The sequence below is a fragment of the Oncorhynchus masou genome, chromosome 23, assembly GCF_036934945.1.
Source record: "Oncorhynchus masou masou isolate Uvic2021 chromosome 23, UVic_Omas_1.1, whole genome shotgun sequence".
NCBI lineage: Eukaryota > Metazoa > Chordata > Actinopteri > Salmoniformes > Salmonidae > Oncorhynchus > Oncorhynchus masou.
The window spans coordinates 25,839,241-25,853,518 of record NC_088234.1 but is presented as its reverse complement, the minus strand read 5'-3'; the positions used below and the strand labels follow the sequence as shown (position 1 = coordinate 25,853,518).

Here is a 14,278-nt window from a genome sequence, read left to right as displayed (position 1 = left end):
GTTTATTCACAATATCATCTGGTAATGAAATAACATGACAATTTATTTTTTGCCATGTTACACCTGCAAGTTTAAACAATACAAGAGGCTTGTGTAACAGTACTCTTCTTGCGTTGTGTACAATCATCGACACAAACTCCAATTTGTAGTACCAGTCATTGTCAAGGTATGCGTGAAGGGCAGTAGGAAGTCAGGCGCAGGAGAGCAGATATTTGGCAGCAAAACGGAGCCTTTTATTTGGCGAACCAAAAGCACACAGCAGAAACGAACACAACCCAGGGCAACCAGCCTAACGTGCGCATACATAAAACGGATAAACAATACCGCACAAAGACATGGGGGGAACAGAGGGTTAAATAAACAACACACAATGAGGGAAATGAGAACCAGGTGTGTGAGAAAATGAGACAAAACAAATGGAAAAGAACAAATGGATCGGCGATGGCTAGAAGACCGTCAACCGCCGAACACCGCCCGAACAAGGAGAGGAACCGACTTCGGCAGAAGTCGTGACAGTCATGGAGATTTACTCTGATAGAAACAGCACAAAATTGCACGTCATGCAATCCACGGCTCACCATCAAACTCTGAACTCACACATGCTGATTTGGTGTTTGTTCACTGGGACAATGTACAGTAGTTACCAAAATAATACAAGAAGTACAATACACAATATAATATGTTTAACAATGTACCTGGTAGAAAATAGCACGTCATGCAATGCACGGCTAACCATCAAACTATGCACTCACGCACTCTACAACATATACAATCCCCCCTTATTCCTTATTCTTAAGTACATGAAAAAGTCCCTGAAAGTTCTTGAATCTGACCTGTCAATATCTGTATGAGCCCTGCTTAACGGATGTGTAGTCTTAAACCGATGTTATTGTATAGCTGAAGTTATGGACCAATTTGCATATATTTTTAACCATAGAACGTGGTTAAACTCTTAGACTATCGATACCGACAGAATAAGAACAAGTCTTTGATACTAATTACTAGTCTGCAGCTAGGAATTCGGTATCATTGAACGCGAAGAACAACAACTGCCGAAACATCCATTCTATAACGAATGTCACTTTGAACTATCCCCTCTAACACAGACCGAGAGAGAGAGAGGGGGAGAGAGATGGACAATTCTACAAAAGAAAGACTTTTCACCAGCGACCAAGATGACACACTGAGTGTAAATATATATATATTGATTGCAATTGTTCCCGAATGAGTGAGCGTTCATGTGTTAAGGTTTAGCATTTTAATTGTTATAGTTAACTCTGTAGTGACTTCTAGGTAGACCCCCCCCCCCATTTCCCCTTTGTCTAACAAGCCGCCATGCCGGTTCAGCCCACCAGGGCACATTCTCCTATCATTTCATGTAACCACATTTACCAAGTTTGTTTGTTTGTTTATGCATTTCTGTGAATTACTTAGTTAGTAATAAATAATTGATTTAAGACAATTGATGTATGAATGACTCATACTGAAGACTGGGTTCGTGCAGATACCCAACAATTTACGACGTTTGGAATGAGACTAACGTGAGGTAAAATAAATAAATCATTAATCAGAAGAATATTGATCAGATATGAAACTATCTGAAAGGTTATATTGGGAAATTATAACTTTGTAATCTGAATACTTTCCTTGGTGCCCCAACTTCCTAGTTATTTACAGTGACATGATTATTCAGTTTAATCGAGTAACTAATCACAGAGAATCTTTGATAAAAATGAAGTCTTCAGTTTAATGATAGTAAAGACACGACAGCAGTATAAAATGATTACTTTATATGTACTTAAGCAGGTCCTGTGGGTGGGAAGGGGAGAGTGTGGGGGAATAAATGTATATTTGTGTAATGTCTGTTGGTTTGTGTATTTTTATTTTTTTGTCTTGTCAACAAAAGAATTCCTTGGGTTTGCAATACTTTCTACAAAACCTCCCATTTTCATTTCTAGTACTTGAGAGAGATGCTGAGATCAGTCTGGTGAAGGTTGAGGACATTCCAAACAAGAAGGACCTTGAAGGAAACCCCCGCCTGCTGCAGCTTATCCTGGATGTGCGTAACGTACTGTACGGCAGAAATGGTTCTTTGCTAACGTGAGATCAAATCAAAGCTGCATTTATATAGAACATTTCAGACATGAATGCAACGCCCCATACAATACCCACCATTGCGACCTGTACACTCTCGTTGGTTGGCCCTCGCTTCATACTCGCCGCCAAACCCACTGGCTACAGGTTATCTCCAAGTCTCTGCTCGGTAAAGCCCCGCCTTATCTCAGCTCACTGGTCACCATAGCAGCACCCACTCGTAGCACGCGCTCCAGCAGGTATATCTCACTGGTCACCCCCAAAGCCAATTCCTCCTTTGGTCGTCTTTCCTTCCAGTTCTCTGCTGCCCATGACTGGAACGAATTGCAAAAATCTCTGAAGCTGGAGACTCACATCTCCCTCACTAGCTTTAAGCACCAGCTGTCAGAGCAGCTCACAGATCACTGCACCTGTACATAGATGGGCTGTTTACAGATGGGCTATCTACCTACCTCATCCTGGTATTTATTTATTTTTTATTTTGCTCCTTTGCACCCCAGTATCTCTATTTGCACATTCATCTTCTGCCGATCTACCATTCCAGTGTTTAATTGCTATATTGTAATTACTTCGCAACCATGGCCTATTTAGTTCCTTAACTTACCTCATTTGCACTCATTGTATATAGACTTTTTGTTTTCTTTTGTTCTACTGTATTATTGACTGTATGTTTTGTTTACTCCATGTGTAACTCTGTGTTGTTGTATGTGTTGAATTGCTACGCTTTATCTTGGCCAGGTCGCAGTTGCACGTGAGAACTTGTTCTCAACTAGCCTACCTGGTTAAATAAAGGTGAAATAAAAAAATAAAAAAAAATAAACAAGGAAAAACATAAATATAAATAAATTAATAAAAAAACAGAAACATGAGGATAAAAAAAAAACAATAAAATGTAATGACTGAAAAAGTACCTTAAGGAAAAACAAAGCTAAAAATATGCGTTTTAAGATCTTTGTTAAATGTGTGCACAGTTTCAGCCCCCCTCGGGTTCTCTGGCAGGCTATTCCAGAGGCTGGGGGCATAGTAACTACAGGCTGCATCTCCACTAGGGTTTTGGATAGCTAAAAGGCCTGTGCCAGAGGACCTACGTGGGACATAACTCAAAAGCATGTCTTATGTATTGGGGTGCACAATCGTGGATTGATTTAAAAACCAATAGAATAATCGTCAAACTAATTCTAAAACTCACAGGCAGACAGTGCAGAGACTTTAAAACCAGTGTAATGTGTGCTCTCCGTCTGGTCTTGGTCAACACCCGTGCTGCGGCATTCTGTATGTTTTACAGTTGACCAATGATTTTCTTGGCTAGACCAGACAGGAGAGAATTGCAGTAGTCAAGCCTGCTTGTAGTAAAAGCATGGATGAGTCTCACTATATCAGCCTGAGAGAGAAATGGCCGCACATTAGCAATGTTCCTCAGGTGGTAAAAAGCTATTTTGGTCTCATTCCCAATGTGTGATTTGAAATTGAGTTTGGAATCTAAAATGACACCTAGGCTTTTTACCTGGTGTTTTATCTTGTTTTGCCTGTGAATGTGCTGCCAGATTCTCTCTCTGTGCTTTGGCTCCAATAATAATGACCTTGTCTTAATTTAGCTGGAGGAAGTTGTGAGCCATCCAAGTATTTAAATCACTGACTAATGCAGTCTAATAATTTATGTGGAGTTAAAATCATCTGGTGACATGGAAATGTGAAGTTGTGAATCTTCTGCATAGCAGTACAAATCAACGCTGTGCTTTCTGATAACGCTCGCCTCCCTACCACTGAGGAAGTACAGTTCCCGCTCAGCCCAGTCAAAACTGTTCGCGGCTCTGGCCCCCCAATGGTGGAACAAACTCCCTCACGACGCCAGGACAGCGGAGTCAATCACCACCTTCCGGAGACACCTGAAACCCCACCTCTTCAAGGAATACCTAGGATAGGATAAAGTAATCCTTCTCACCCCCCCTTAAATGATTTAGATGCACTATTGTAAAGTGGCTGTTCCACTGATGTCAGAAGGTGAATTCACCAATTTGTAAGTCGCTCTGGATAAGAGCGTCTGCTAAATGACTTAAATGTAATGTAAATGTAACGCTGCCAAGGTGTAATATACAGTATATAAACCACACCCAAAATCGAACCTTGTGGAAAGGCACATGTGATATCTTGTTTCTCTGAGTTATGTTCAACAAGAGTGACAAAAAAAACTCTTGACCGGTTAAATAGGTCCTAAACCAATTTAGAACTGGACCAGAGAGGCCAATACACCTCTCCAGTCTGTCCAGAAGGACATCTTGGTCAATAGTGTCGAATGCAGCACTTAATAAATCCAAGGACAGAGAGCTGTTTAGCTAGCAGCAGGCTACCTGCTACCTATAATATCGACAGAAACATGGCAAACGTTGTTTATAATCAATCCTCAAGGTGTTTTTCAAATATCTATTTGATAATATATCCACCGGGACAATTGGCTTTTCAGTAGGACCGAAAGGAAAAATGGCTACCTCTGTCTTTTATGCAAGAATCACTCTGAGAGCCATCAAATGGCCACTTACGCAATGTAGTTGCTTACTCTCATTCTTCAACATAAAGGCGTGAAACTATGTCAAAATGCTGTAGACACCTTGGGGAATACGTGGAAAAAAGGAATCTGGTTGATAGCCCATTCACTGCTCAATAAGGACGCATCGGAACACAGAGCTTTCAAAACACAAGTCACTTCCGGATTGGATTTTTCGCAGGCTTTCGCCTGCAATATCAGTTCTGCTTACTCACAGACAATATTTGTACAGTTTTGGAAACTTTAGAGTGTTTTCTATCCTAAGCTGTCAATTATATCCATATTCTAGCATCTTGTCCTGACAAAATAGCCTGTTTACTTTGGGAATGTTATTTTTCCAAAAATGAAAATACTTCCCCCTAGTTACAAGAGGATAAATTATTAGCATACACTTTTTCCTGTGATATAAAGAAAACAACCTTATACATTTATTACATTTTGTCTGCAATCTATGGGTTAGTTAAACGTCTATGTAATACAATTTTCTAACGCACATATTCTTCTCTCTTATATCAAACCACAAACGCAGTGGTGTTAAACATGAGGTGAGATGAGGCTACTGATCACAAGCTATTCATCTTAGCTCTAGGTTAGGAGCAGACCCTCACTGAATCCAATCTTTGTCGTTCAGTACTGGAGCTTTACCCTCGGCAATAGGCGGAACTACACATTTGAACCAGAATGGATATTTTTTATTACTCTGTTCCCCTGACAAAAGTAATGAAAAATGATGGTGTTGACTGAGTCATGCGCACTAACAATACACTCACACACAAATAAAAATCACAGCCCTGCCACTTGGACACCACTCTGTGAGCCTGCACACACAGCAATGATGATCGCTCTGTGGCTTCTGTTTTCACTGGCTCTGATGGGTGAGTTCTCAAGGTGGTTCAATTAGCCATTTTCCGCATGATGCGTAACCTTGCTTGAGACCTGTAGACATTCGTTAGCTCCCGGAGCTAATGCCTTGCACAGTCATGAGTTGCACAGTGTACACTTGGTTGATGAGAGGAAGTTAACCGGTCCTGTTTGCCATTGTTATGATACCCGGCATAATGTCTAATATGGGACCTCATCTCCTTAGCAGGTGGCGTCTCAAGTATGAGCAATTGTTCCTATCATCGTCTTCTAGATCACCTGGGTCTGTCACAGAAAAGTGAGAGTTTATCAAATGTGCGGCCGGTGTGGAACTGGACAACACCTACGCCGGTTATGGTGGACACTTATCTATATGGTATTTTGGATGTGGTAAGTGTTTTTAGCTCCCTGCAGTTTACAGATTCAGATCTCACGTTCAATACTGTCTGTTGTTTCATATTCCTTGTGGATTGACCACTGATTAATACATTCATGCACCCTTTGTCCTGTATGTTAATAAACATCTCCTACCATTTCATTCGCTCTTCCGACTGTCCGTGTGTCACAGCCACTGACAAAGCACATGCCTGCAATCCTTACATCGTAGCGCAGCAGAAGAGAGTGGTTTCATCACTGTACCACATTTGGAGATCAATGTATAGTCATTAATTTAAAACAATTCACAGATTTAAAAAAAAAAAAAAAACTTTCTGCTTGTCATGGACAATATATTTGAGATGAAAGGCAAGTTCCTAATGAGTTCAGGAAGCCAAGATAGAGCTCTGTGCGACATTCACAGCGATGGGGGCAAAAGTTTTGATTTAGAGACCTTTCAAAAATATGCACATTTTCTCTAACACTAAAACATACAAATATGTATTTTACAGTTATAAGGAAGGTGAAATCTTATAGTTAGCCCTTTTATAATTTTATCACACTATATTTAGAAAGCATATGTCATTTTGAGCCTTATTCATACAGTTTTGTTGAATAGGAAATACATCATGTAAAATATTTCACATTTTTATCATATTTGTACTTGAGCTTGTGTCCTCAAAAGTGGCTTCACCTCAGCAATGTATAACTATTTTTACCAGAAAGGTGAGATTGTAACCTTTCTTCGAGTATGCAGCATTACTAGTTATTGTTTATAGCTCTCTCATGATAAATAATTACTTTTGTGGATTCCATGGATTACATTTAGTTACATTTAACTGGTATGTTAAAGTGACTAGTACTAAACTGATTTCAGTACTTTGTAATACAGTGCACTGAATGATACCTGTGTAAATAAATACACAATATGCACTGCATGCACTACCACACACTCCATCCAGTGTTGTCTCTGTGACATCCTTTCATTTCTGATTGTTTGCAGAATGAGAAGTCCCAAACATTCACCTCCCATGTGATGATTTCAATGGTAAGTACAGTACAGTTAATCATGTTTTTTTTGAACAGGTGTTTGAGTTGTGTGGTTGCAATATTAACAGTCTCTTGTCTCTGCTATATCTTGGCATGCATCATTCAAGAATCAAGACTTTATTTCAATTGTTTGCAGTGCAATGGACATACAATGCAAAATATCTCAGGAAAGACTGTATTTGTTGGCAATACACAGTATAGAAAACAGGTTGACCCGCAACCTAGACCCTACAAGCCGTGGACACAAATTTGCACACATAAAAAGGAGGATTTCTGGGGGGGGAAAATGTATAAATAGCACCTAAAGACAGTATATACTGTAGCTATTGATAGTATACTGCATAATGAAACAATCTCTATTAAATTAGTGTTTTGAGGGTGGACTGACTGTATTATTTGGCATTAATAGACTGGTTTTTACAAACAACAACTCTTTATCCAAGCTAGGAGAAAGTGCGAGGACGGCTCATGTAATGCAGGTTCAGTTAGCCTATACAGGACAGCTACCAAATCCATTGGTAGCTGATTGTCAAATTAATTTTCGATACAAAAGGATAATAATCTGCAATGTTTGAATTCCCAACTTTAATTACTCAAAAAGTAAATCCATTATTGCCAGTGGTCTAAATCCATTACAGCCAGCGGTCTAAATCCATTACAGCCAGCGGTCTAAATCCATTACGGCCAGCGGTCTAAAAATGCAGCATCGTGACACCGTGTATAGCTTCTTGAAATATTAGGCTTAACCTGAGAAAATTGCGACCAAACAGACCTACTAATAAACATTTATCCATTAGCTAAAGCAAAGCCCTGGCACCATAGAAAGCCTATCATCGATTCGATAGGCATGCAGCTGCATAGACATGTGGCAACTTCAGCACCATGGACAGCGATCGACTTTGAGTGTCTGTCTGGATGACACATTCGATTATTACACAGAGACTACTTTTAACATAGAGTTGTATGGTTTAACTTTGCGATCATAAGTTTTTGTTTGGCATAGATTTTAAAGCGCAAAATATGAGCCTCAGCGTAATTCCTTTACCATGGAATTGCCCAGTAACTGCAGATTATATTGATATAACGTCAATCCATCTCTAAAAGGCTGTGAATGTCTTCATCTCATTTCACCTCTTGCTCTCCTCGTATTTGAAATTGAATACTCAACCTGCCTAATCAGTCACATATGATATGATTTTGATTTTATCTTTATTTAACTAGGCAAGTCAGTTAAGAACAAATTCTTATTTTCAATGACAGCCTAGGAACAGTGTGTTAACTGCCTGTTCAGGGGCAGAATGACAGATTTGTACCTTGTCAGCTCGGGGGTTTGAACTTGCAACCTTCCGTTTACTAGTCCAACGCTCTAACCACTAGGCTACCCTGCCGCCCATATGAATGTCATTGGTTCCTCATGACTCAATTGCACTCTTGACCAATAACACCATCCATTCACTGCAGTGTTATATCATGTTTTAATAAAAAACATATGTTTAGCTTTTACCTTGGTCTGCAATGACTCAAAAATAGATTGTGGTTTTATTCACCCATGAGCCTCTTCACTCTCATGTTTTTTTTACAGGGCTGGGAGAATGAACTGATATCGTGGGAACCCAATGACTGGTGTGGGATTGAGAGCGTAGCAGTTCCCAGAGACATGCTGTGGATACCAGATGTCATGATCTTAGAGGAGTGAGTACCATTCATCATAGGGATGTTGAAATCATTGATATCATTTGCACACGCTTACAATGCCATGATGTCAAAATTAATCGAAGTGTAAAGTACTCTAGTGAATGTCAATAATAGTGCATGTTTGACAAGAGGTTCAATAACAAATCCGAAACATCCTTGACAATGGGCATGAGCATTGGGTGTGAGAACCCCATTTCTCTGTGTGTGTTTAGCACACTGTTTCAGGGACAAGATATACCATAGATTACAGGTACTTCTATGAAAAGGCTATTTTCACTCATAGCAATTAGAACGGATGTGTTTCCTACTGGAATCTGCTCTCTTCATAAGCGTCTTAAAAACGGCAAATATGTCTCATTGTCTAGGAGACCGTAGCTGAGTAAAGTCATTTCAGTCCACACATATCTGGTGTGTCCTGTGATGACATCGAGTCGCTATCAGACAATACTTATGAAAATGTCAATTGTTAAACCCTTACTGTGTACCGATGTTTGTCCTGTCTAACTGTGGTCCTTTCTTTGTTTGCTGAAATCCATTATTTTTCATTCAACTTTAATTGTAGGCTGAGATCCGATTGATTTGCACATGTGCATTTGCACTGAGTCGCCATCTTAGAGCAAAAGAAAAGGAGAAAGATGATTGTATTTGATGAGTTATATTAAAAAGTATGGATTTCAGCAAACAAAGAAAGGACCACGGTATTGACTGATAGCAACTCAATGTAGCCGGTGGTCCACTCCGCCGACACCCATCGCAACTCAACTCCACAGAGATGGATACTGCATATGGACAGAGTAGAGTTTACTCAGCTAGGGGAGAGCGATGTCTTGTTTGCTTTTAATGAAAAACACAATGGGCCTGACCTGCAGTCTGATATCTAATGCCAAGTGAATTTAAACTAAATCTGTTGCTCCATGATGTAATGTTAGCAAAGAAATCATTATTTAATGAGAGTATGTCTCTTTAAAATAAGTCGACTCTAACTGAAGCTGAATACTGATACACTGTTGTCTGCACCCTCAGCATTTCTGATACAGGCAGTATCACATTGAGCCCCTACACAGAGGTGGCCCACTCTGGCATGGCCTATGTGACAGAAAGCCGGCGGTTGACCACCACCTGCAAGATGAACCTTTTTAAGTTCCCCTTTGACACCCAGAACTGCAGTATTACCTTTATTTCCTTTATGCTAAAAGGTACATGTACACACACACGTACACACACACGTACACACACACACACACGCAGGAGGTATAATTGATTTTCTTAATTTTTTTACTGATAGGTATAAAGTTGGGGCCCTTCTCCAACAGCATTATCATGAGCCAATTCTCCGAGAAGGTCATGGTTACATTGGGGGAATGGGACTTCCTGGGCATTAGGTTGTCCATGGAAAAGCTAATCTACGACAACAACATTGTTTGGGACAAGCTGGTCTACAAGGTATGCAAATCAGAGAGAGCAAGAACTTGAACAGGAATGTGTTCTCTCATGTTCTCTCCAGTAAGTTACTATTTTCCTCACAGATCAGCATACGAAGAAGGCCCCTTTTATATGTGATCAACCTCCTACTACCACTCTTGTTTTTCCTCATCCTGGACTTGGCCTCCTTTTTCATTGATGAGGCCAAGGGGGAAAAGCTGGGCTACAAAGTGACCATACTCTTATCCATCTCTGTCTTACTGCTGATTCTCAATGACATCCTGCCTTCCACAGCAGATGACCTGCCACTCATAGGTAATAATATTAACTACCAATCGTACCATGTCAAATCTCAATCCATCTACCTCTCCAAATCAAAGTTTATTTGTCACATTTTATTTTACCTTTATTTAACTAGGCAGGTCAGTTAAGAACAAATTCTTATTTTCAATGACGGCCTAGGAACAGTGGGTTAACTGCCTGTTCAGGTGCAGAACGACAGATTTGTACCTTGTCAGCTCAGGGATTTGAACTTGCAACCTTTCTGTTACTCGTCCAACACTCTAACCACTAGGCTACCCTGCTGCCCCACATGTGCCGAATACAACAGGTGTAGAGGTTACAGGGAAATGATTACTTATAGGCTCTAACCAACAGCGCAAAAAAAGGTATTAGGTGAACAATAGGTAAGTAAAGAAATAAAAACCACAGTAAAAAGACAGTGAAAAATAACAGTAGCGAGGCTATAACAGTAGAGAGGCTATATACAGTAGCGAGGCTATAACAGTAGCAAGGCTACATACAGGCGCCGGTTAGTCAGGCTGATTGAGGTAGTATGTAGATATGGTTAAAGTGACTATGCATATATGATAAACAGAGAGTAGCAGTAGCGTAAAAGAGGGGTTGGCGGGTGGCGGGACACAATGGGGCTAGCTCGGTTAGCCAATGTGTGGGGGCGCTGGTTGGTCCGGCCAATTGAGGTTGTATGTACATGAATTTGCACACAATGCAAATAGTCCGGGTAGCCATTTGATTACCTGTTCAGGAGTCTTATGGCTTGAGGGTAGAAACTGTTGAGAAGCCATTTTGTCCTAGACTTGGCACTCCGGTACCACTTGCCATGCGGTAGTAGAGAGAACAGTCTATGACTGGGGTGGCTGAGGTCTTTGACAATTTTTAGGGTCTTCCTCTGACACCGCCTGGTGTAGAGGTCCTGGATGGCAGGCCGCTTATCCCCAGTGATGTACTGGGCCGTACACACTACCCTCTGTAGTGCCTTGCGGTCGGAGGCTGAGCAAATGCTGTACCAGGCAGTGATGCAACCAGTCAAGATGATCTTGATGTTGCAGCTGTAGAACCTTTTGAGGATCAAATCCTTTTAGTTTCCTGAGAGGGACTAGGTTTTGTCGTACCCTCTTCACGACTGTCTTGGTGTGGTTGGACCGTTCTAGTTTGTTGGAGATGTGTACACCAAGGAACCTGCTCCACTACAGCCCCGTCGATGAGAATGGGGGCGTGCTCAGTCCTCCTTTTCCTGTAATCCACAATCATCTCCTTAGTCTTGGTTACTTTGAGGGATAGGTTGTTATTCTGGCACCGCCAGATCTCTGACCTCCTCCCTATAGGCTGTCTCGCTGTTGTCGGTGATCAGGCCTACCACTGTTGTGTGGTCTGCAAACTTAATGATGGTGTTGGAGTCGTGCCAGGCCATGCAGTTGTGGGTGAACAGGGAGTACAGGAGGGGACTGAGCACGCACCCCTGGGGGGTTCCAGTGTTGAGGATCAGCGCGACAGATGTGTTGCTACCTACCCTCACCACCTGTGGGTGGACCGTCAGAAAGTCCAGGATCCAGTTGCAGATGGAAGTGTTTAGTCCCAGGATCCTTAGCTTAGTGATGAGCTTTGAGGGTACTATGGTGTTGAACACTGAGTTGTAGTCAATGAATAGCATTCTCACATAGATGTTCCTTTTGTCCAGGTGGTAAAGGGCAGTGTGGAGTGAAATAGAGATTGCGTCATCTGTTTGGGCGATATGCAAATTGGAGTGGGTCTAGGGTTTCTGGGATAATGGTGTTGATGTGAGCCATTACCAGCCTTTCAAAGCACTCCATGGCTACGGACGTGAGTGCTACGGGTCTGTAATCATTTAAGCAGGTTGCCTTCATGTTCTTGGGCACGGGAATATGGTGGTCTGCTTGAAACATGTTGGTATTACAGACTCAATCAGGAACATGTTGAAAATGTCAGTGAAGACTCTTGCCAGTTGGTCAGCACATGCCCGGAGCATACGTCCTGGTAATCCGTCTCGCCCTGCGGCCTTGTGAATGTTGACCTGTTTAAAGGTCTTACTCACGTGGGCTACGTGATCACACAGTCGTCCAGAACAGCTGATGCTCTCATGCATGCCTCAGTGTTGCTTGCCTCGAAGCGAGCATAGAAGTGATTTAGTTTGTCTGGTAGGCTCATGTCACTGGGCAACTCGCGGCTGTGCTTCCCTTTGTGTCTATAATAGTTTGCAAGCCCTGCCACATAAGACGAGCGTCGAAGCCGGTGTAGTAGGATTCAATCTTAGCCCAGTATTGACACTTTACCTGTTTGATGGTTCGTCGGAGGGCATAGCAGGATTTCTTATAAGCTTCCGGGTTAGAGTCCTGCACCTTGAAAGCGGCAGCTCTACCCTTTAGCTCAGTGCGAATGTTACCATGGCTTCTGGTTGGGTATGTCAGTACAGTCACTGTGGGGACAACGTCCTTGATACACTTATTGATAAAGCCAGTGACTGATGTGGTGTATTCCTCAATGCCATTGGAGGAATCCCGGAACATGTTCCAGTCTGTGATAGCACAACAGTGGACAGTGACCAATAGATCCTAGCTAAGCTAAAACTGTTTTGGAAGGCTAATGTTTTCTAATGAACTGTTTGATCATGGCTAAGCTGTTAGCACTTCATGTTATTTTGTACCGTAAATGGTCAAGTCTGGTCATCTGGGGCCACAGTTGTCATTTTGTTGATAAAAAGAACATGTCAAGCAGTCACGTGATTATAGGAACACATCTCTATCAGTGTATGATAACATAAGCCCGCAGCGCACAGTATCATGTAACACTGTTAAACACAAGCCCACAATAAACCTGCAATTTTGTTATTAAGGATAGGAAATGTACAATGTGAAGTCTTCATCTCATCTTCACATCATTTGTCCTCCATCTCCAGCTCTTTACTGCATCGTAATCTTTGCCCTCACGGGCCTCAGTCTCCTGGAGACCATGCTGGTGAGCTTCCTGATTGATATGGACAGCAGGGTTGATCACGACATCCAGACCTCTTCTAAGACCTGTGAGGAGACTCCGGAAGAGACCGACTGCCAAAGAGGTGAAATCTCGTTGTTTTGTCATCCTCATAAGAGTGTTCATTCTTGGGTTAAACGCCATGTTGATTCTAGGAGGGGAGGACGGGGATTGTTCATGATGCTCACGATCTTTCCTTATGTTTCTAAGTACTTGCTGCAAAACCTCCCATGTTCTCCCTAGAGTCTCAGAGAGATGCTGAGATCAGCCTGGTGAAGGTTGAGGACATTCCAAACAAGGACCTTAATGGAGACTGGCTGAGCAATCCCCGCCTACTGCAGCGGATCCTAGAGGTGCGGAACATACGGCAGAAATGGTTTTTTGCTAGCGTGAGATGTGACAAGAAAAAGCCTGGGTACTGGGAGAGAGTGGGCCGACAAATTGACCAGGCTTACTTTTGCCTTTATCTCATCACCACCATTGGTTTTCTGGTATTCACTTATCATCAGTGGCTTCATTAGTTTTGCACTTTATGTCTTGGCGCTCAAGGCCCCCCGTCTGCTATCTATCCTATGTTCTAGAATATATATTTAGCATTTAGCTATACTCACTTGCCTTGTGTTTGACCTTACATTTTTATGTTACTTGACCCATGTGATGTTCTTCTTCTTTCAAATTGGTTGTACATGGTGTCTGTATCTGTAGAGATGTCCTTCATGAGATTACTTTGTGGTTGAGTTTACAGATAGTAAATAAACTGCTAGTTTGCTTTGCTCATGTGTTCACTGTCTTTCATAACAAAATATATCCCCCAAAACCAAAGTAGTGCTTAACATACACTTTTTCCCATGATATCAAGAAAACAACCTTTATTCTACATTTAGGACATTTTGTCCGCAATCTATGGGTTACTAAACCTATCTGTAACACATTTTTTTAAAGCACATTCTT

At 41.6% G+C, this 14,278-nt stretch overlaps 1 protein-coding gene across 1 annotated transcript; it reads left to right on the top strand.

Moving 5' to 3' along the window:
* Positions 1-5,740: 5,740 nt before the first annotated feature.
* On the top strand, positions 5,741-13,927 carry LOC135509948 (5-hydroxytryptamine receptor 3A-like). Its single transcript, XM_064930767.1, has 8 exons — positions 5,741-5,887; positions 6,876-6,920; positions 8,505-8,614; positions 9,641-9,819; positions 9,903-10,060; positions 10,144-10,354; positions 13,254-13,425; positions 13,581-13,927. Exons 1-8 carry the CDS (start codon positions 5,741-5,743, stop codon positions 13,846-13,848), a joined length of 1,290 nt encoding a protein of 429 aa, XP_064786839.1. The 3' UTR covers positions 13,849-13,927.
* The last annotated feature ends 351 nt before the right edge of the window (positions 13,928-14,278 follow it).

Bases quoted from the DNA above. Each gene is read 5' to 3' on its own strand.
- LOC135509948 (XM_064930767.1), top strand. From the start codon at position 5,741: ATGAGCAATTGTTCCTATCATCGTCTTCTAGATCACCTGGGTCTGTCA. The intron at 8,615-9,640 runs GTGAGTACCATT...CTGCACCCTCAG, and splicing joins GATGTCATGATCTTAGAGGA to CATTTCTGATACAGGCAGTA. The intron at 9,820-9,902 runs GTACACACACAC...TTTTACTGATAG, and splicing joins CTTTATGCTAAAAGGTACAT to GTATAAAGTTGGGGCCCTTC.